We start from the raw sequence: 21684 nt of genomic DNA, 5'->3' as shown, positions 1-21684 counted from the left end.
TCCAATGGGAGCAACAGTGCCTTTTTCCTCTCAGTTTTTTGTGTTCTTAAGTAATGGCTGATGCACATAATGATAGACTATATAATCAAAGAAAGGTAGTGTTAGTGTGGCTTTAGAATTAGCGTGTATCTTCCTCAGAATCTGCATCTGGCTTTACCAGCAACAGAAAATTTGTTGAAGAGAACAGAATATTTTGCTGTTAATTACTCTAAATAAGAACAGGAAGAAGAAAGAGTATTGCCTCTAAAACACCCAAGCTGCTTTCCGCCCCCCTCCCCATATATCAAGTTGCTAAAGAGAATGAAAGCAGCTCTCCTAATGTATCTGTCTACTTTATTCTTCTCTAAGTTTAGCAGTTCATCTAGCTATTTTTATTTGCAATGATTTCCAGATGCCTCCTCATATAACTTGCTGCCTTCTGGATATTTCTGGTTCTGGAATGGGTAAATTTCTGATGTATTTTACTCTGTGTATATAAATCCCATGAGTTTCTGACATCTAACGTCTCTCATCCTGGTAACGTTGATATTTAAAGTAGGATTTGACACACTCTATCACTTATTGGTGATAAATAACGTCTACATTCTTCTTAGTTCATTTTATTTATGTCTTAGTTTAAAAGATATTTTCTTTGATGGAAAATAAAGTAACAAAATAGTGATGAAATGTTTCTTCAGTGGCTATCCTTTGTTGACATTTTTCCGTGTACTTGAAACGTGTAGGTATACCTCTTCTTCTTTTGCCTTCTCTGAACGGTGCTAGAAAAAAAGCCCTACTTAGTTGTAACATGTACTGTGAGCCATTACTGAATCTGGGTGTATTCATGTATGCTGCTACCTATAGGTTTTCAAACAATAAGTAGTTATTGAAACATATAAGACATTGTATTTTCTCTCCTCCAGTATTGGATTATATACTGCACTGAGATTTTCAAAATGAAGTACAGAGAAAGCCATTACATCACAGAAGAAGCCATAACATCTGTACAACTACGTATTACTCTATAATATTGTCTAATACAAAACAGTCTAGAAGTATTTTTACAGTGAAATAGCAAAGGTGTTAATTTAACTTACAGTGAAATCTGTTTTTATGGACCCTTATCAGCAGTGTAGGAAATAACTTCCAGGTGTGAATAAGCACACCGTGTAAGTAAGGTAAGCTTTGCCTGGAGAAATAGTCCATTCTTTTGTCATTTTTTCCCCCTTCACACCAAAATGTAGCACTTGACAGAGAATATTTTTTCTTCTTAAAATCATTCATTTAGAATTCTGCATTGTTTTATATAGGAAAACAATACTTAATGTTTTTTTTTATATTTTTGTTATGTTGGGAATGATATTTCTTTCTAATTTTAAAAAATGGTTTACCATTTTCTGTTTCTCTGTACCCTTTATTTTCAGTCATTTCGTGTTTATCCAGATTCACCAGCTCAGGTCACTACTGGGTATCAGTTGCCTGTATGTAATTATCAGGTAATGTAAGAAGGAGTGAAATGATTTGCTTTTGCTGTCACATATTATCGAGACCTTTAACTTGTTTATACAAATTGCCTGAATAGTTGGTCATTTTAAACTAGTGAAGTGTACCTAAAATTTAAGAAAACACTTAGAATTAGTCTAGAATAAAGACCTGTGTATTATTTAGAAGTAATGGAGTAATATTTTGACAGGAATATACTTGACAATAACATTTCTGTAGAACATTTTTTTGAGATTTGGTGTTCCCTTCTATTTCAGGATGTAGTTTTCATCTTTGCTGTCAAATAGCCGAAAGAAACACCCACACTGATTTTCATAAATTTTTTTAGAGTGAAATGAAATTATTACCCACTTTTTAGAGCACAGAATTCCAATTATATTTTTATTTTAACTGGCTGTTTCATGGTAATAGTTCTCTGGATCCCTTTTCATATATGTGACTATATCTGTGACCCATAATTATATCTATGGTAATAAACTGAAAGATATAGTAACTTTGAGATTTCCACGATGCCAACTCCGGAAAATTTGGAAAAAGATGAAGTTTTATGTATAAAAGTTATGATAACATCTGAGACTAGAAACAAAGTAGTTACGTTTTCCATTCTGTTACTTTTATTATAATAAAAAGGACACAGCAGGGTAAGTACTTCAATACTGTGTTTCTCATGTGTTTTTGAAAATGTGTAGGAATATTTTAATAGTTTTGGTTTCGTTTTTTGTTTTGTTTTGTTTTGTTTTTTGAAAATGATACCATAGTGGCCTGTTGAGGAACAAAGGGGTTATTCTGTACTTGAGGTTAAGTGAATTAGCCAAACATATACTTCCTGTTCATCCTTTTTTTTTTTTTCAAATTATATATGTCTATAAATGTTTTTAAATGGTTCTTTATATTCATGTTTTTCCTTTCTTGTTAACCTGATTATAAACTCCAATGGGAGCAACAATGCCTTTTTCTCTCTCAGTTTTTTGTGTTCTTAAGCAATGGCTGGTCCACATAATGATAGACTATATAATCAAAGAAAGGTAGTGTGGCTTTAGAATTAGCATGTATCTGCCTAGAATCTGCATCTGGCTTTACCAGCAACAGAAAATTTGTTGAAGAGAAATAGAAATGTTTTGCTGTTAATTACTCTTAAATAAGAACAGGAAGAAGAAAGAGTATTGCCTCTAAAACACCCAAGCTGCTTTCCGCCCCACTCCCCATATAACAAGTTGCTAAGGAGAATGAAAGCAGCTCTCCTTATGTGTCTGTCTACTTTGTTCTTCTCTAAGTTTAGCAGTTCATCTGGCTATTCTTTATTTGCAGTGATTTCCAGATGCTTCCTTATATAACTTGCATCTAACATCTCTGATCCTGGTTACATTGATATTTAAATTAGGATTTGACATACTCTTATCACTTATTGGTGATGAATAATGTCTATATTCTTCTTAGTTCATTTTATTTATGTCTTAGTTTAAGAGACATTTTCTTTGATGGAAAATAAAGTAACAAAATAGTAATGAAATAGTTCTTCAGTGTGTCTCATTTGTTGACATTTTCTGTGTACTTTAAAATGTGTAGGGTATACCTCTTTTTCCTTCTCTGTAAAATGGCTAGAAAAAAAGCCCACTTGTTTCTAACATTACTGTGAGTCATTTACTGATTAAGTAATGTGAGCCATTACTGGATCTGGGGGTATTCATGTATGCTGCTGCCTCTATGTTTTCAGACAGTAGGTATTTATTGAAACATATAAGACATTATACTTTCTCTTCTCCAGTATTGGATTATATACTGCACTTAGTTTTTCAAAATGAAGTACAGAAAAAGCCATAACATCACAGAAGAAGCCATAATATCTGTACAACTACATATTACCCTGTAATATTGTCTAATACAAAGCAGTCTAGAAGTGTTTTTACAGAGAAATAGCAAATGTATTAATTTAACTTACAGTGAAATCTATCTTAATGGAGCCTTATCAGCAATGTAAGAAATAACTTCTGGATGTGAATAAGTACACAGTATAAATAAGGTAAACTTTGGTGAAATAGTCAATTCTTTTGTCATTTGTTCCCCCCTCACACCCAAAATGCAGCACTTGACAGAGAATATCTCTTTCTTCATAGTCATTCATTTAGAATTCTGCATTGTTTTATATAGAAAAACAGTATTTAAATCCTAGCACTTTGGAGGCCGAGACGGGCGGATCACGAGGTCAGGAGATCGAGACCATCCTGGCTAACACGGTGAAACCCCGTCTCTACTAAAAATACAAAAAGTAGCCGGGCGAGGTGGCGGGCGCCTGTAGTCCCAGCTACTCGGGAGGCTGAGGCAGGAGAATGGCGTAAACCCGGGAGGCGGAGCTTGCAGTGAGCTGAGATCTGGCCACTGCACTCCAGTCCGGGCGACAGAGCGAGACTCCGCCTCAAAAAAAAAAAAAAAGAAAAACAGTATTTAAATATTTAAAAGTTTTTTATATTTTTATGGTGGCAATGATATTTCTTTCTAATTTTAAAAAATGTTTACCATTTTCTTTTTTTCTATATCCTTTATTTTCAGGCATTTCGTGTTTATCCAAATTCACCAGTTGAGGTCACTATTGGATATCAGTTGCCTGTATGTAATTATCTGGTAATGTAAAAAGGAGTAAAATGATTTACTTTCATGTATTATCGAGGCCTTTAACTTGTTTATACAAATTGCGTGAATAGTTGGTCATTTTAAACTAGTGAATTCTACCTAAAATTTAAGAAAACACTTAGGATTAGTCTAGAATGAAGACGTCTGTATTACTCAGAAGTAGTGGAATATTAATTTGATAGGAATATACTTGGCAATAACTTTTCTGTAGAACAGTTTTCTGAGATGTGGCCCTTCTATATTTGAGGATGTAGTTTTCATCTTTGCTGTCAAATAGCTAAATGAAACCTCCAGAGTGACTTTCGTGAATTTTTTAGGGATATAGTGTTAGTAAAATAATTACCCAATTCTTAGAACACAGAATTTAAGTTTTCATTATAGCAGGCCTCTTCACAACAGTTGTTCTGTGGTTCTCTTTTCATAGATATGACTGTATCGATGACCAATAATCATATCTATCATAATAAATTCAAAGAAGTAACATTTTTGAGATTTTCACAATGCCAAATCCAAAAAATTGGAGAAAAGGTGAGGTTTTATCTGTGGAAGTAACCACAAGAATGTCAGGGATTAGAACTATGAAGTACTTTTATCCATTCTGTTTCTTTTATTATAACAAAGGAGTCAGCATAAGTACTTCAATATTATATACCTCATGTGTTTTTGAAAATGTTTAGAAATATTTGAATAATTTTCGTTTCTTTTTTTTTTTAGATGCCACTACGGTGGCCTGTTGGGGAGCAAAGGAGGTAAGTTGTACCTCGGGTAAAGTGAATTATCCTACCATGTCCTCTCTGTTCTTTTTGAGTTATTTTCCATATCATATATGCCTGTAAATATTTTTAAATGGTTTTTTATATTAATGTGTTACATTTTGTTACTTTCTTTTTAACCCAATTATAATCTCCCATGGGCACAACAGTGCCTGTTTCTCTCTCAGTGGCTGGTCCACATAATAAGTGTTCAGTTCCTTGTTGATAGACTGTGTAATCTAAGAAAGGTAGTATTAATGTTAATTTAGAATTAGCATATATCTGCCTAGAGTCTGCCTCTGGCTTTACCAGCCACAAAATTTTTTTTGGAAGAGAAACAGAAATGTTTTGCTGTTAATAACTCTTAAGTAAGAATAGGAATAAAAAGGTGTATTACCTCTAAAACACATGAGCTTCTTTCCCCTCTTAGAACTAGTTCTGAAAATATTTGAAAACACCTGTTCTGACGTTTCTGCCTAGTTTTTTCTTCTCTAAGGTTAGCAATTAATCTTGCTTTTCTTTACTTGCAATGATTTACAGATGACTCCTCATATAAACTGCTGACTGCTGGATATATTCTGTTTCTGGAATGGATAGATTTCTGATGTGTTTTACTATACCTGTAAATCCTATGAATTTCTGGCATCTAATTTCTCTGATACTGGTTACTTTGATATTTAAAGCAGGACTTGACATACTGTGTCACTTATTGGTGATAGTCTGTTTTATTTAATGTCTTAGTTTAAAAGACATTTTATTCTATGGAAAATAAAGTAACAAAATAGTAGTGAAATCGTTTTTCAGTGTCTCTCATTTATTGACATGTTCCTTGCACATGAAATGTGTAGAGTATACTTCTTCTTCTTTTCCCTTCTCTGGACAATGGCTAGAAAAAAAGCCCTATGTGTTTCTGACATTTACAGTAAGCTGTTACTGAATCTGGGTGTATTCATGTATGCTGCTTCCTGTATGTTTCAAACAGAAGGATTTATGGAAACATACAAGACATTGTACTGTCCTCCAGTATTGGATTATATACTGCCCTTAGTTTTTTGAAATAAAGTGCAGAAAAAATCTTAACATCTTTAGAAGAACTACATATTGCCCTATTATTTCAGACACAAAACTGTCTGGAAATATATCGACAAAGAAATAAAAAGTGTATTAACTTAACTTACATTGAAATCTGTCTTAATGGAGCCTTATCAGCAGTGTAATAAATAACTTCTAGGTGGGAATAAGTACACAGTTTAAGTAAGGGAAACTTTGGTGAAATAGTCACTACTTTGTCATTCGTCTGTTTCCCTGCCCTAGCCAAAGGGGCTTAGCACTTGGCAGATAATATTTATTTCAGCCTCCCTTCATTCATTTAGAACTCTGCATTGTTGTATATAGAAAAGTATAAATATTTTAAAGATTTTCATATTTTTATATTGGGAGTAATGTTTCTTTGTAATTTAAAAAAAATATTTTACCATATTCATTCATTCTTTCTGTAAACTTTCAGACATATCCTACTTATCCAAATTCACCAGGTCAGGTCGCCACTGGGTATCAGTTGTCTGTGTATAATTACCAGGTAATTGAAGGGGGAGTAAAATCATTTATTTTCAGATATTATTGAGGCCTTTAACTTGTTTATACAAATAGCCTGAATAGTCATTTTAAACTAATGAAATGTACCTAAAATTTAAGAAAACACTTACAGTTGGTCTAGAATGAAGCCCTCTGTATTATTTAAAAGTAATGGATTAACATTTTGACAGTAATATACTTAGCAATAACTTTTCTGTAGAACCGTTTTCTAAGATTTGTTGTCCCCTTTTATATTTCAACATGTACTTTTTTCATCTTTGCTGTCAAATAGCTGAAACATCCAGGCTGGCTTTCATCTTTTTTTAAGGGAGATAGAGTGAAATAAAAGTATCCCATTCCTAGAGCACAGAATTCCAATTACATTTTCATTTTAGTTTGCTGCTTCATGATAGTAGTTCTCGCAGCCTCTTTTCATCAGTATAACTGTATCTATAACCCATAATCATATCTTTGGTAATAAAAAACTGTAAATACTATTATCTTTGAGATTTACACAATGCCAACTCCAGAAAATTGGGAAAATGGTGAGGTTTTATATATAGAAATAACAAAAACATCACTAGTATCTTTGAGATTTCTGCAATGCTAAACCCCAGAAAATTGGGAAAACGGTGAGTTTTTATATATAGAAGTAGCAAGAACGTCAGGGGTTAGAAACATAAAGTGCTTCTTTTTTCTACTCTGCTTCTTTCATTTTATAACAAAGGAGCCAGCATGATAAGTGCTTCAATATTGTGTATCTCATGTGTTTTTGAAAATGTGTGGGAATATTTTAATAGTTTTGGTTTTCTTTTTTTTGTTGTTTTTTAAGATGCCACCGCAGTATCCTGTTGGGGAGCAAAAGGGGTTATGGGATAAAGTGAATTAGCTTTACATATACTTTCATTTTTCTTTACTTTTCTCTATGCCATATATGTCTGTAGATATTTTTAAATAGTCTTTATATTAATGTTTTACATTTTGTTACTTTATTTTTAACTCAATTATAAACTCCCATGGAGGCAGCAGTGCCTTTTTGTGTCTTAGGTTTTTGTGTGCTGAAACAGTGGCTGGTCCACATAGTTATAAGTGTTCAGTTACTTGTTGATAAATGATCTAATCCAAGAATGGGGTAGTATTAATGTGACTTTAGAATTAGAATGTGTCTTCCTAGAATACCCCTGGCTTTACCAGCCATAAAAACATTTGTTGGAGAGAAATAGAAATATTTTGCTGTTACTCTTAAATAAGAATAGGAGTAAACAAGAGTATTACATCTGATACACGAGAGCTGCTGTCTTGCATCACACTGGATATTTGAATGATGTGTTAAAATTCTCAACACTCCCTTACTACGTTCGTTTCTTAGAGTCCTTCTACTTCTGGTTATATTGATGCCTGGAAGACATTTTAAAACAAAAGACTACTTTAATATTTCAACTTTTCATTTAAAACAAGTTTTCTGAAGTAATACAATTGAATTTCAATACAGCCTATGTTGAAATTTTCAATACCAGCTTACTCTTTTGAGGAATAAAAAAGTGGCTTTTAAACATATGTGTGTATCTGTTTAATTACACTTTCATTATTTTAAACATAGGCTTATTCAGCTCTTAACTACCACTGTAGTGAATTTGATACAGGAGGTGGTGCTGTGCCAAATGAATGCTCAATTCATGGAGTTACCCCACCCCTCTGGAAATGGCCCACAAAAGACAAACATCTAGTTTTTTTTTTTTTTTTTTCTTAATATATATTTCATATTTTTTTCTAGTTTTAATAATGGTTTTTTGAGAAGCAAATATTTTTGCCCAAATTTAAAGATGTTAGCCATAAATCACAGAGCTTAAATAATGAACTGATATTCAGCAGTTAATGTAAACATTGAAATTTCAGATACCCCAAATTTTCAGTATATACATAAAGTTTCTAATTCAGCCATCCTTTCCTATATTTCAGTTCCACTAATTTAAAAAAAAAACATTCTTTAATAAATACTGTATTAATATGATTTAGCAGAATGCTATGGGAGGGTTTCCTCTAGAATCCTACTCAAAAGAATTAGTATGAATTATATGTCTCTTTTCTTTTACAACAACTTCAGTCTTAAGCAGTGAAAAATATTGTTCATGGCATTCTCCATAACATTGTATGTGGCAGAAGTTCCCAACAGTGGTGAACTCAGTAGTATTATTCAGATACTGAAGCAGGGTTGTTTCTTTTATCATTAATGCAAATTTCTATAATATTGTCACTCTTAGATCACATATGTTCTGTTAAATAGGTGGAAGTGTGGGAGTAGTTGATGTGCTGGTAATATGTATAATACCGAAGAAGTCCCATCAGAGTGTAAATTTCTTGATTTGATACCTGATTTTAAAATGCAAATATTACGGTAACATAACCTTACAGTATAATTGTCAGGTTTTGTCTGAGTATTTTTTCTTGAAATATTGGAGTTCACTTAGGGATTTACAAATTCAGCTTTTTAACCAGTGTTCTGTCACTAAAGTTCTAAAATAATTCTTTGATTTATCAGAAAACTTACTGAGTGATACGTGGTAAGAATTACGTCGCATTTTTATGATTTTTTTTTTTTTTTTTTTTTTTGAGACGGAGTCTCGCTCTTGTCGCCCGAGCTGGAGTGCAGTGGCTGGATCCTGGCTCACTGCAAGCTCGGTCTCCCGGGTTCACACCATTCTCCTGCCTCAGCCTCCCGGGTAGCTGGGACTACAGGCACCCGCCACCTCGCCCGGCTAGTTTTTGTATTTTTTCGTAGAGACGGGGTTTCACCGTGTTAGCCAGGATGGTCTCGGTCTCCTGACATTGTGATCCGCCCGTCTCGGCCTCCCAAAGTGCTGGGATTACAGGCTTGAGCCACCGCGCCCGGCCTAATTTTTTTTTTATTTTTTATTTTTTTAAGACGGGGTCTTACGGTGTCACCCAGCCTGGAAGTGCAGTGTGTGATCTCGGCTCACTACAACTTCCGTCTCCTAGGTTCAGGCAGTTCTCCCTGCCTCAGCCTCTTGAGTAGGTGGGATTACAGGCTCCCGCCACCACACCTAGCTAATTTTTGTATTTTTTAGTAGAGAAGGGATTTCATCATGTTGGCCAGGATGGTCTTGAACTCCTGATCTCAGGTGATCCGCCCACCTCGGTCTCCCAAAGTGCTGGGATTACAGGTGTGAGCCACCGCTCCCAGGCTCTTTTAGCATTTTTTTGCATTTCTTTAGAAGTAAACTAATATGTTCACCAAACAATAAAAAAAAAAAAAACCATATTAAAAGTTTGTGAAAGAAAGAATTGTCTTTACATTACTGAAAACTTCTGTGTTTCAGAAATCTGTGGACCGAAGCATACAAACAGGGGTATCTTGTCTGTTTAATTCAGAAAACAGGTTGAGAAGTTCTGTTGTTACTCAACATGACTACTTCAAGGTATGAAAGGAACGCTATCATAATTAAAAAACACACTTCTTAGTTTTTAAGTTAGGTGTTTTCCTTGTGGTATATGTATTTTGAGATTTCTTAGAGCATTTTTTTTAAATTTATTTTTTTGAGACAGTGAGTTGCTCAGGCTGTAGTGCAGTGGCGCCATCTAGGCTTACTGCAAGCTCCACCTCCTGTGTTTACTTAATGCTATTCTCCTACCGCAGCCACCTTAGTAGCTGGGACTACAGACGCCCGCCACCATGCCCGGCTAATTTTTTTGTATATTTAGTAGAGACGGGGTTTCACTGTGTTAGCCAGGATGGTCTCGATATCCTGACCTCGAGATCCCCCCACCTCGGCCTCCCAAAGTGCTGGGATTACAGGTGTGAGCCGCCACTGCACCTAGCCTAGAGCGTTTAATTGAATGGTTGGCATTTGATGTTACCCAGTAAACCAGAGTAGGTTTTACCTGGCAGTGTATTTTCTGCTGCCGAACCTTGAACATAATATAGTTACATTTAGGGAAGAATCTTGCAGCAGAAATTTGTAATTGAAAGGGTTTACCAGAGAAGAGAGTTAGTTGACTACCTTGACCAAATAGTAAAAGAAAATTTTAGATATAGAAAGCAGATCTTGGCCAGGTGCTGTGGCTCAGGCCTGTAATTCCAACACTTGGGGGCTGAGGTGGGTGGATTGCTTGAGCTCAGGAGTTCAAGACCACCCTGAGTAACATGGCAAAACCACGTCTCTACAAAAATCAGCCAGTTGTGATCGTTTATGTTTGTAGTCCCAACTACTCCAGAGGAGGCTGAAGTAGGAGGATCACTTGAGCCTGGGAAGTTGAGGCTGCACTGAGCCACGATCGTGCTATTGTATGCCAGCCTGGGCAACAGAGTGGGAGACCTTGTCTGAAAAAAAAAAGAGAAAAAAAAAAGTAGAACTTAATACATGCATATCGGACTAAAGAGAAGAAAAGAAATGGTTTATTCAGATGATATACCTGAACAGTGTGAAGGGAGAAAAGGGGTAAAGTGAAGCAGTAAAAAGAAGAAAGGTTGATTCAGTGTTGGTGAAATGGAAGAGAATATGACTAGTTGAATTCCAGAAAGATCTGATTTCTTATCCCACTTTCTATCCATGTTGGATAGATAAATCTTAAGGCTCCAGTTTCTACAAGTGTAAAATGAGAAGGTACAGGACTAAAGGTTTCTGGGTCCCTGTGGTTTTAAGTCTATAAATATGAAAAAGAACTAACAGTCCAATGGGAGAGAAATAATATGATTAATAAAGGGAAGGCGTTTTTAAATGATAGTTTTATTGAAATATACTAGTATACAATTTATTTACAGTGTGCACTTCCTGTTTTTTTTATATTCAAAGTTTTCAACCATGTCCACAATTTAGGTATTTAAATACCCCAAAAATCAACCCCCTACCTAGCAGTCACTGATGTTTTCCTGGAAAGTGTGTATCTCTAGGCAACCACTAATTTACTTCTTTCTGTAAGGATTTTTCCTGTCCTGGACATCATTGTATATGGAATCATATAATGTGGCCTTTAGGGATGGATTTTTTACTCAGCAGAAGTTTTTAAGGTGCATCAACTGCTAGCACCGTATCAGAACTCATTCTTTTATTTATAGATATCACCTATTCAGTTTATCCATTCATCTGTTAAGACATTTGGAGTTATTTCTTTTTTAGCTGTTGAAATAATGATTATGAACATTCATGCACAAGTTAATGGTGGGACATGTTCTGATTTCTCTGGTATATACTGGGAATGGACTTGCTAAGTCGTATTGAACCTTAGTTGAACGCAGATTGTCAAAACTGGGCGACACACTTTACATCAAAGGAAAGTTTAATTTAAACATTCACTTTGTGGTTCTTAAAACAGAACTAGGCTTTTTTTTTTTTTTTTTTCATCTTGAATGTATATAAGATGAGGCCAAGCCTTTACGGGTGTATTATGGATCTCCTGTATAATGTTAGAAGAGTAGGACCCAAAATAGTAGAATTAAGATATAACTCTTTGCAACCGGGAGTAAACATATGAAAATGTACATTTGTTCTCTTGTGATCATATCTACATAGGATAGTGTAATTGAGACAAAGGAAGAACTGGAATTTACATCAGCTTATCTTGCCCAAAGTCTCCTGATTGAATTAACATTTGGTGTCACGTAGGGCTTAAATGATTTTTCACAGCCGAGATAGTCATGTGTGCGGGGGGCTTTTTTTTTGGTTTTTTTTTTTTTTTTTTTTTTTTTTTTTTTCTTTTTTATTTTATTATACTTTAAGTTCTAGGGTACATGTGCATAACGTTTATATCATGTATAACTCCCCAATGCAATCCCTCCCTCCTCCCCCTCCCCATGATAGGCCCCAGTGTGTGATGTTCCCCTTCCCGAGTCCAAGTGATCTCGTTCAGTTCCCACCTATGAGTGAGAACATGCGGTGTTTGGTTTTCTCTTCTTGTGATAGTTTGCTAAGAATGATGGTTTCCAGCTGCATCCATGTCCCTACAAAGGACGCAAACTCATCCTTTTTGATGGCTGCATAGTATTCCATGGTGTATATGTGCCACATTTTCTTAATCCAGTCTGTCACAGATGGACATTTGGGTTGATTCCAAGTCTTTGCTATTGTGAATAGTGCCGCAATAAACATACGTGTGCATGTGTCTTTGTAGTAGAGTAATTTATAATCCTTTGGGTATATACCCAGTAGTGGGATGGCTGGGTCATATGGTACATCTAGTTCTAGATCCTTGAGGAATCGCCATACTGTTTTCCATAATGGTTGAACTAGTTTACAATCCCACCAACAGTGTAAAAGTGTTCCTATTTCCACATCCTCTCCAACACTGTTGTTTCCTGACTTCTTAATGATTGCCATTCTAACTGGTGTGAGATGGTATCTCATTGTGGTTTTGATTTGCATTTCTCTGATGGCGAGTGATGATGAGCATTTTTTCATGTGTCTGTTGGCTGTATGGATGTCTTCTTTTGAGAAATGTCTGTTCATATCCTTTCCCCACTTTTTGATGGGGTTGTTTGTTTTTTCTTGTATATTTGTTTGAGTTCTTTGTAGATTCTGGATATTAGCCCTTTGTCAGATGAGTAGGTTGCAAAAATTTTCTCCCATTCTGTAGGTTGCCTGTTCACTCTGATGGTAGTTTCTTTTGCTGTGCAAAAGCTCTTTAGTTTAATGAGATCCCATTTGTCAATTTTGGCTTTTGCTGCCGTTGCTTGGTGTTTTAGACATGAAGTCCTTGCCCATGCCTATGTCCTGAATGGTACTACCTAGATTTTCTTCTAGGTTTTTTATGGTATTAGGTCTAACATTTAAGTCTCTAATCCATCTTGAATTAATTTTCGTATAAGGGGTAAGGAAAGGATCCAGTTTCAGCTTTCTACTTATGGCTAGCCAATTTTCCCAGCACCATTTATTAAATAGGGAATCCTTTCCCCATTTCTTGTTTTCTCAGGTTTGTCAAAGATCAGATGGCTGTAGATGTGTGGTATTATTTCTGAGGACTCTGTTCTGTTCCATTGGTCTATTCTCTGTTGTGGTACCAGTACCATGCTGTTTTGGTTACTGTAGCCTTGTAGTATAGTTTGAAGTCAGGTAGCGTGACGCCTCCAGCTTTGTCCTTTTGACTTAGGATTGTCTTGGCAATGCGGGCTCTTTTTTGGTTCCATATGAACTTTAAAGCAGTTTTTTCCAATTCTGTGAAGAAACTCATTGGTAGCTTGATGGGGATGGCATTGAATCTATAAATAACCTTGGGCAGTATGGCCATTTTCACGATATTGATTCTTCCTATCCATGAGCATGGTATGTTCTTCCATTTGTTTGTGTCCTCTTTGATTTCACTGAGCAGTGGTTTGTAGTTCTCCTTGAAGAGGTCCTTTACATCCCTTGTAAGCTGGATTCCTAGGTATTTTATTCTCTTTGAAGCAATTGTGAATGGAAGTTCATTCCTGATTTGGCTCTCTGCTTGTCTGTTACTGGTGTATAAGAATGCTTGTGATTTTTGCACATTAATTTTGTATCCTGAGACTTTGCTGAAGTTGCTTATCAGCTTAAGGAGATTTTGGGCTGAGACGATGGGTTTTTCTAAATATACAATCATGTCATCTGCAAACAGGGACAATTTGACTTCTTCTTTTCCTAACTGGATACCCTTGATTTCTTTCTCTTGCCTGATTGCCCTAGCCAGAACTTCCAACACTATGTTGAATAGGAGTGGTGAGAGAGGGCATCCCTGTCTTGTGCCAGTTTTCAAAGGGAATTTTTCCAGTTTTTGCCCATTCAGTATGATATTAGCTGTGGGTTGTCGTAAATAGCTCTTATTATTTTGAGGTACGTTCCATCAATACCGAATTTATTGAGCGTTTTTAGCATAAAGGGCTGTTGAATTTTGTCAAAAGCCTTTTCTGCATCTATTGAGATAATCATGTGGTTCTTGTCTTTGGTTCTGTTTATATGCTGGATTACGTTTATTGATTTGCGAATGTTGAACCAGCCTTGCATCCCAGGGATGAAGCCCACTTGATCATGGTGGATAAGCTTTTTGATGTGCTGCTGAATCCGGTTTGCCAGTATTTTATTGAGAATTTTTGCATCGATGTTCATCAGGGATATTGGTCTAAAATTCTCTTTTTTGTTGTGTCTCTGCCAGGCTTTGGTATCAGGATGATGTTGGCCTCATAAAATGAGTTAGGGAGGATTCCCTCTTTTTCTATTGATTGGAATAGTTTCAGAAGGAATGGTACCAGCTCCTCCTTGTACCTCTGGTAGAATTCAGCTGTGAATCCATCTGGTCCTGGACTTTTTTTGGTGGTAGGCTATAATTGTTGCCTCAATTTCAGAGCCTGCTATTGGTCTATTCAGGGATTCAACTTCTTCCTGGTTTAGTCTTGGGAGAGTGTAAGTGTCCAGGAAATTATCCATTTCTTCTAGATTTCTAGTTGATTTGCGTAGAGGCATTTATAGTATTCTCTGATGGTTGTTTGTATTTCTGTGGGGTCGGTGGTGATATCCCCTTTATCATTTTTATTGCGTCTATTTGATTCCTCTCTCTTTTCTTCTTTATTAGTCTTGCTAGCGGTCTGTCAATTTTGTTGATCTTTTCAAAAAACCAACTCCTGGATTCATTGATTTTTTGGAGGGTTTTTTGTGTCTCTATCTCCTTCAGTTCTGCTCTGATCTTAGTTATTCTTGCCTTCTGCTAGCTTTTGAATGTGTTTGCTCTTGCCTCTCTAGTTCTTTTAATTGTGATGTTAAGTGTCAATTTTAGATCTTTCCTGCTTTCTCTTGTGGGCATTTAGTGCTATAAATTTCCCTCTACACACTGCTTTAAATGTGTCCCAGAGATTCTGGTATGTTGTATCTTTGTTCTCATTGGTTTCAAAGAACATCTTTATTTCTGCTTTCATTTCGTTATGTACCCAGTAGTCATTCAGGAGCAGGTTGTTCAGTTTCCATGTAGTTGAGCGGTTTTGATTGAGTTTCTTAGTCCTGAGTTCTAGTTTGATTGCACTGTGGTCTGAGAGACAGTTTGTTATAATTTCTGTTCTTGTACATTTGCTGAGGAGTGCTTTACTTCCAATTATGTGGTCAATTTTGGAATAAGTGCGATGTGGTGCTGAGAAGAATGTATATTCTGTTGATTTGGGGTGGAGAGTTCTATAGATGTCTATTAGGTCCGCTTGGTGCAGAGATGAGTTCAATTCCTGGATATCCTTGTTAACTTTCTGTCTCGTTGATCTGTCTAATGTTGACAGTGGAGTGTTGAAGTCTCCCATTATTATTGTATGGGAGTCTAAGTCTCTTTGTAGGTCTCTAAGGACTTGCTTTATGAATCTGGGTGCTCCTGTATTGGGTGCATATATATTTAGGAGAGTTAGCTCTTCCTGTTGAATTGATCCCTTTACCATTATGTAATGGCCTTCTTTGTCTCTTTTGATCTTTGATGGTTTAAAGTCTGTTTTATCAGAGACTAGGATTGCAACCCCTGCTTTTTTTTGTTCTCCATTTGCTTGGTAGATCTTCTCCATCCCTTTATTTTGAGCCTATGTATGTCTCTGCATGTGAGATGGGTCCTGAATACAGCAGACTGATGGGTCTTGACTCTTTATCCAGTTTGCCAGTCTGTGTCTTTTAATTGGAGCATTTAGTCCATTACATTTAAGGTTAATATTGTTATGTGTGAACTTGATCCTGTCATTATGATATTAACTGGTTATTTTGCTCATTAGTTGATGCAGTTTCTTCCTAGCCTCGATGGTCTTTACATTTTGGCATGTTTTTGCAATGGCTGGTACCGTTGTTCCTTTCCATGTTTAGGGCTTCCTTCAGGGTCTCTTGTAAGGCAGGCCTGGTGGTGACAAAATCTCTAAGCATTTGCTTATCTGTAAAGGATTTTATTTCTCCTTCACTGATGAAACTTAGTTTGGCTGGATATGAAATTCTGGGTTGAAAATTCTTTCTTTAAGAACGTTGAATATTGGCCCCCACTCTCTTCTGGCTTGTAGAGTTTCTGCCGAGAGATCTGCTGTTAGTCTGATGGGCTTCCCTTTGTGGGTAACCCGACCTTTCTCTCTGGCTGCCCTTAAGATTTTTTCCTTCATTTCAACTTTGGTGAATCTGGCAATTATGTGTCTTGGAGTTGCTCTTCTGGAGGAGTATCTTTGTGGCGTTCTCTGTATTTCCTGAATTTGAATGTTGGCCTGCCCTACTAGGTTGGGGAAGTTCTCCTGGATGATATCCTGAAGAGTGTTTTCCAACTTGGTTCCATTTTCCCCCTCACTTTCAGGCACCCCAATCAGACGTAGATTTGGTCTTTTTACATAATCCCATACTTCTTGCAGGCTTTGTTCATTTCTTTTTCTTCTTTTTTCTTTTGGTTTCTCTTCTCGCTTCATTTCATTCATTTGATCCTCAATCGCTGATACTCTTTCTTCCAGTTGATCGAGTCGGTTACTGAAGCTTGTGCATTTGTCACGTATTTCTCGTGTCATGGTTTTCATCTCTGTCATTTCGTTTATGATCTTCTCTGCATTAATTAGTCTAGCTGTCAATTCTTCCACTTTTTTTCAAGATTTTTAGTTTCTTTGCGCTGGGTACGTAATTCCTCCTTTAGCTCTGAGAAGTTTGATGGACTGAAGCCTTCTTCTCTCATCTCGTCAAAGTCATTCTCTGACCAGCTTTGATCCGTTGCTGGCGATGGGCTGCGCTCCTTTGCAGGGGGAGATGCGCTCTTATTTTTTGAATTTCCAGCTTTTCTGCCCTGCTTTTTCCCCATCTTTGTGGTTTTATCTGTCTCTGGTCTTTGATGATGGTGACGTACTGATGGGGTTTTGGTATAGGTGTCCTTCCTGTTTGATAGTTTTCCGTCTGACAGTCAGAAGGACTGTCTGTTGGTCTGTTGGAGATTGCTTGAGGTCCACTCCAGACCCTGTTTGCCTGGGTATCAGCAGCAGAGGTTGCCAAAGATAGAATATTGCTGAACAGCGAGTGTACCTGTCTGATTCTTCCTTTGGAAGTTTCCTCTCAGGGATGACTCCACCCTGTGAGGTGTGGGGTGTCAGACTGCCCCTAGTGGGGGATGTCTCCCAGCTAGGCTACTCAGGGGTCAGGGACCCACCTGAGCAGGCAGTCTGTCCGTTCTCGATCTCAACCTCCGCGTTGGGAGATCCACGGCTCTCCCCAAAGCTGTCAGACAGAGTCGTTCGCCTCTGCACACCGCTCCCGCTGCTTCCCTATTGGACCTCAGCTGGGCTGTCCCCAGAGGTGGAGTCTACAGAGACAGGCAGGTTCCTTGAGCTGCTGTGAGCTCCACCCAGTTCGAGCTTCCCAGCGGCTTTGTTTACCTACTTAAGCCTCAGCAATGGCGGGCGCCCCTCCCCAGCCTCGCTGCTGCCTTGCGGATAGATCGCCGCAGACGGCTGTTAGCAGTGAGGGAGGCTCCGTGGGCGTGGGACCCTCCCGGCCAGGTGTGGGATATATTCTCCTGGTGTGCCTGTTTCCTTAAAGCGCAGTATTGGGGTGGGAGTTACCCGATTTTCCAGGTGTTGTGTGTCTCAGTTCCCCTGGCTAGGAAAACGGATTTCCTTCCCCCTTGCGCTTCCAGGTGAGGCGATGCCTCGCCCTGCTTCAGCTCACGCTGGTCAGGCTGCAGCAGCTGACCAGCACCGATTGTCCGGCACTCCTAGAGAGATGACCCCAGTACCTCAGTTGAAAATGCAGAAATCACCGGTCTTCTGTGTCGCTCGCGCTGGGAGTTGGAGACTGGAGCTGTTCCTATTCGGCCATCTTGCTCCGCCTAGTCGTCTCTAATTTCAAAAAGAAATCTGAGGACTTCATTTATTATTCTCCTCAATGCTAGAATGATTGCAAACATATTCTGGCTGCACGTTAACATGACTGCCAGAAATAGTTTTTTTTATGGAGGATTTCTGATACAGAGACAACTTCCTCCAGCAGCTTTGAGGAATGATTACCAGATTATTTCTGTCCAAGCTTTCTTCATGGAAAACTTGCTTTACTCTGAATCTGAACCTTCCTGTGTGCTCTTAATATATCAGCTTCCTTCTCAGCTGGATCGCGGCCGCTGTCAAACTTAAGGTGAGGGTGTGCCAGCCGCACGGCTCCGACGCTCCCCTTCTTGGCCCCTTTGTGTCCCCGCAGTGTCGAGGCGCGAGCCCGGCAGGTCCTTTCTCGAGGCAGGGGGCACGGTAGCACAGGGAGCCTATCTTTGTGGGGGGCGAGAGGCCCGTAGGGGGTTATACGGGGAAACGTGCCTGGGGGCTGGGGTAAGAGGAGGTTGCCCGAGGGTCCGCTCGTGGTTTCAGTCTTTTTTTGTTGTTTTATGGTGACCTCGTTTTGGTAATCAAGCCTAAAGTGGAGTGTCACATCACAGCTTACTTAACCCTAAAACTCCTACATCAAGGGATCTTCTGCCTCAGCCTCCCAAATAGTTAGGACTAAGGACCTGCACCACCGCACTTGATATTAAAAAAGATTTTTTTTTTTTGGAGAAACGTCTTGCTCGTCAAAAGGCTGAGTGTGATGAGTGATCAGGTCAGTGTCAGCTTGCTTCCCAGTTCATGCCATTCTTCTGCCTCAGCCTCCAAGTAGCTGAGACTACAGGCACCGCCACCATGCTTTGTTAACTTTTTTTTATTTTTAGTAAAGAGGGTTCATCGTGTTAGCCAGGATGGTCTCGATCTTCTGACCTTGTGATCTGCCTCTTTGGCCTCCCAAAGTGCTGGGATTACAGGCATGAACCACCGTGCCCGGTCAAGAGATTTTTTTTTTTTTTTAAGAAAGAATCTTAACAATATTGTCCTGGCTTATCTTGAACTCCTGGACTCAAGTGATCTGCCTGCCTCAGCCTCCCAAAGTGCTAGAATCACAGGCGTGAGCCACTTATATATTTAATATTTTTAAAAAATATATTTTTTTAAACTTGAGTTGTCACCTGGTGTTAGACAAAAGACTCCCTTTAAAACTTAGAGAGTTTTCTGCTCAATTGGGAGAGGAATCAAAAGTTGGCATCCTGTAGTTACCTGACATCTAGACCTATTCTGATTGACTCTATGTTGTTACATTGAATTAGAACTGAGGTATTTTTGAATGTTTACAATTTCCATAGCTAATTTCACTCTTCATTGTTTTAATTCTCTAGCCCCTTCACAATCTTGTTTCCTACGTGACCTCTGAAGATAGGTGTCAGTGACCAGTTTTCTAGATTTTCACCTAAATAGGATATCACTCTTTTGACAGATGAGTTAACTTTCAGAAGCCACTTTTATTTATATGAAAATGAAACTGAAGTCCTTAAAAAAGGGCACAGTTAGCTTTGTAGAAAAGGAAATACTATTATGTTATTACTCATTCGCTCTTTCCCATTCCTTCTTGTAAGGCCTCTCTCACTTCTCTCTACACATCTGTAGGCAAATAGACTGAAAGGAAGTTTTGCATGTATTTTACATTTTTACCTTCCTTTCTAAGAATGATATATCTTCACAGGTTAATGATGTGTCTTTAAGTGCCAAAACTTACATATTTTAACCTAAAAGCCTGACATTTCAGTTTGGAGAGCGGTTCACAAGCTGTGGTTCCTATTAAGTGCAGTGCAGTAGTGTAAACAGTATTTTTTACAATTACATGTTCTACCAGCTGTCTTTGGGACATTCCTGCAAAATTATTAACTAAGAAGTACATAAAATGATACTGAGTTTAAGTCCTGTTATTTCTGAATTTACTGGGATTATTTTTTTATTATCGATTTCTTTTTTAAACTGTTGAATAAAACTAGCCATCTTGGTACATTTGTTATCCCAGTGTTCAAATATGCTCCTTGAAAAGAATCATCTTTTTTTCTCATTATTTATAACATTTAAATTCAAAACAAATCTTAAACAAATGGTTTAAGTTTTGACAACTTGCAGATCCATAGTAGTCATCAGAAATTTTCAGTAAAATAAAAGGACTATTTCTGTCTTTTCCAGGATAAAAGAGTGCATCACTTCAGAGGAAGTTTGGCAGTATTTAAATCTTTTTGATCCTCTCAGTTATCTAGTTTCTTTCGAAGTTGCTGGTTTTGAATATTAAGCTAAAAGTTTTCCACAATTATCGAAATTCTGAATTTTGCTAAATCACACTGAAACTTTCTGCGTAAGTTGTATTATTAGACTCTCTAGTTTTATTTTACATTGAAACTGTTCTTCATTAGATGTTTATTCAGAACCTCATTCTGTGTTTAATATGATTGAAATAAAAATAATTGAGATTGAAAGAACAGTGAGATTTATCTGCAAGTATTTTTAAAAATTGAAACTTGCATTTTAAGAGTTTAAAAGCAAATACTGATTTTCAAAAAAGTTTTAAAACCTGATTTGAAGGGTAAGAATTTTGATAGTCTGAACACAAGCATTTCACTTCTCCAAAAGTGCCTGTGAACAGTACAGTGTTTACAGTATTGAGCTTTGCATTTATAATTTATCTAGAAATTTACCACAAAGCAGATTTTTAAAACTGCATTTTTAATCAGTGGAACTCAATATTTAGTTAGCTTTATTACAGTCTTCTTATCTAAACCCAGTAAAACAGATTTTAAGCAAACAGTCCAATCAGTGAGTCATACATTTATTCAAAATACTTTATCTTTTATCTAGAGTCCACACATATATATCAAATTTGACTGGGATGGTAATTGGAATAACTAGAATTCTGGGCCTGATTTTTTAAAGAATACAAGACAAACTAAACTTTACTATTTACTAGGTATGTAACCTTCTCAATGAGTTACCATTCTTTTTTGTAAAAAAAAATTGTTCCTTAAAATGCCAAACTTAATGGCTGTGTGTCAAATTGTGCAAAATATGGTATTAATGCTGCAGCTTTTTTTATGTCTCACGGCTAAGATCCTCACATTTTGGACTCTATAAAACATTTTGTCTGTTGTACATTTTGGGCTAGTCTCTAGATCATTTATTTCAGGGCATTGCAGTTGCCTAATAGAGCTTGAATTTTTATATTGCATGTACTTCGTGTGGATACAATCAAAAAGATCAGTACCACCTCTTCTAGCTCTAGTACTGGTACTCAGTTGTATAAGCTGAGTCCAGTGGAGAGGAAATTCCTCAGACACTCTTGTATTTCATTATTTAGTAAGCTTACTGATTCATAACTATAAAGTTGACTCCAAGGATCTACAGAATACCAAACAGTGCTTTCTGCATCACCAAAGATTAAATTGTGATGTTTAGTGTCCAATAATAGGCTAAAAATTAGTAATT

General features: G+C 37.2%; 1 protein-coding gene across 1 annotated transcript in view; it reads left to right on the top strand.

Annotated features, from left to right (window-relative positions):
• The window catches only part of LOC117079521 (deleted in azoospermia protein 1-like), a 72002-nt gene extending 50704 nt beyond the window's left edge, over positions 1-21298 (top strand). Inside the window, 4 exon segments of the mRNA XM_033203556.1 lie at positions 4825-4875; positions 8038-8163; positions 9776-9874; positions 20395-21298. Coding sequence (XP_033059447.1) covers positions 4825-4875; positions 8038-8163; positions 9776-9874; positions 20395-20448 — 330 coding nt within the window. The 3' untranslated portion in view covers positions 20449-21298.
• Positions 21299-21684: the final 386 nt, after the last annotated feature.

Source organism: Trachypithecus francoisi, unplaced genomic scaffold (assembly GCF_009764315.1).
Source record: "Trachypithecus francoisi isolate TF-2019V2 unplaced genomic scaffold, Tfra_2.0 Contig00224, whole genome shotgun sequence".
NCBI classification, from domain to species: Eukaryota; Metazoa; Chordata; class Mammalia; order Primates; family Cercopithecidae; genus Trachypithecus; species Trachypithecus francoisi.
This window is presented reverse-complemented; position numbering and strand designations above follow the sequence as displayed.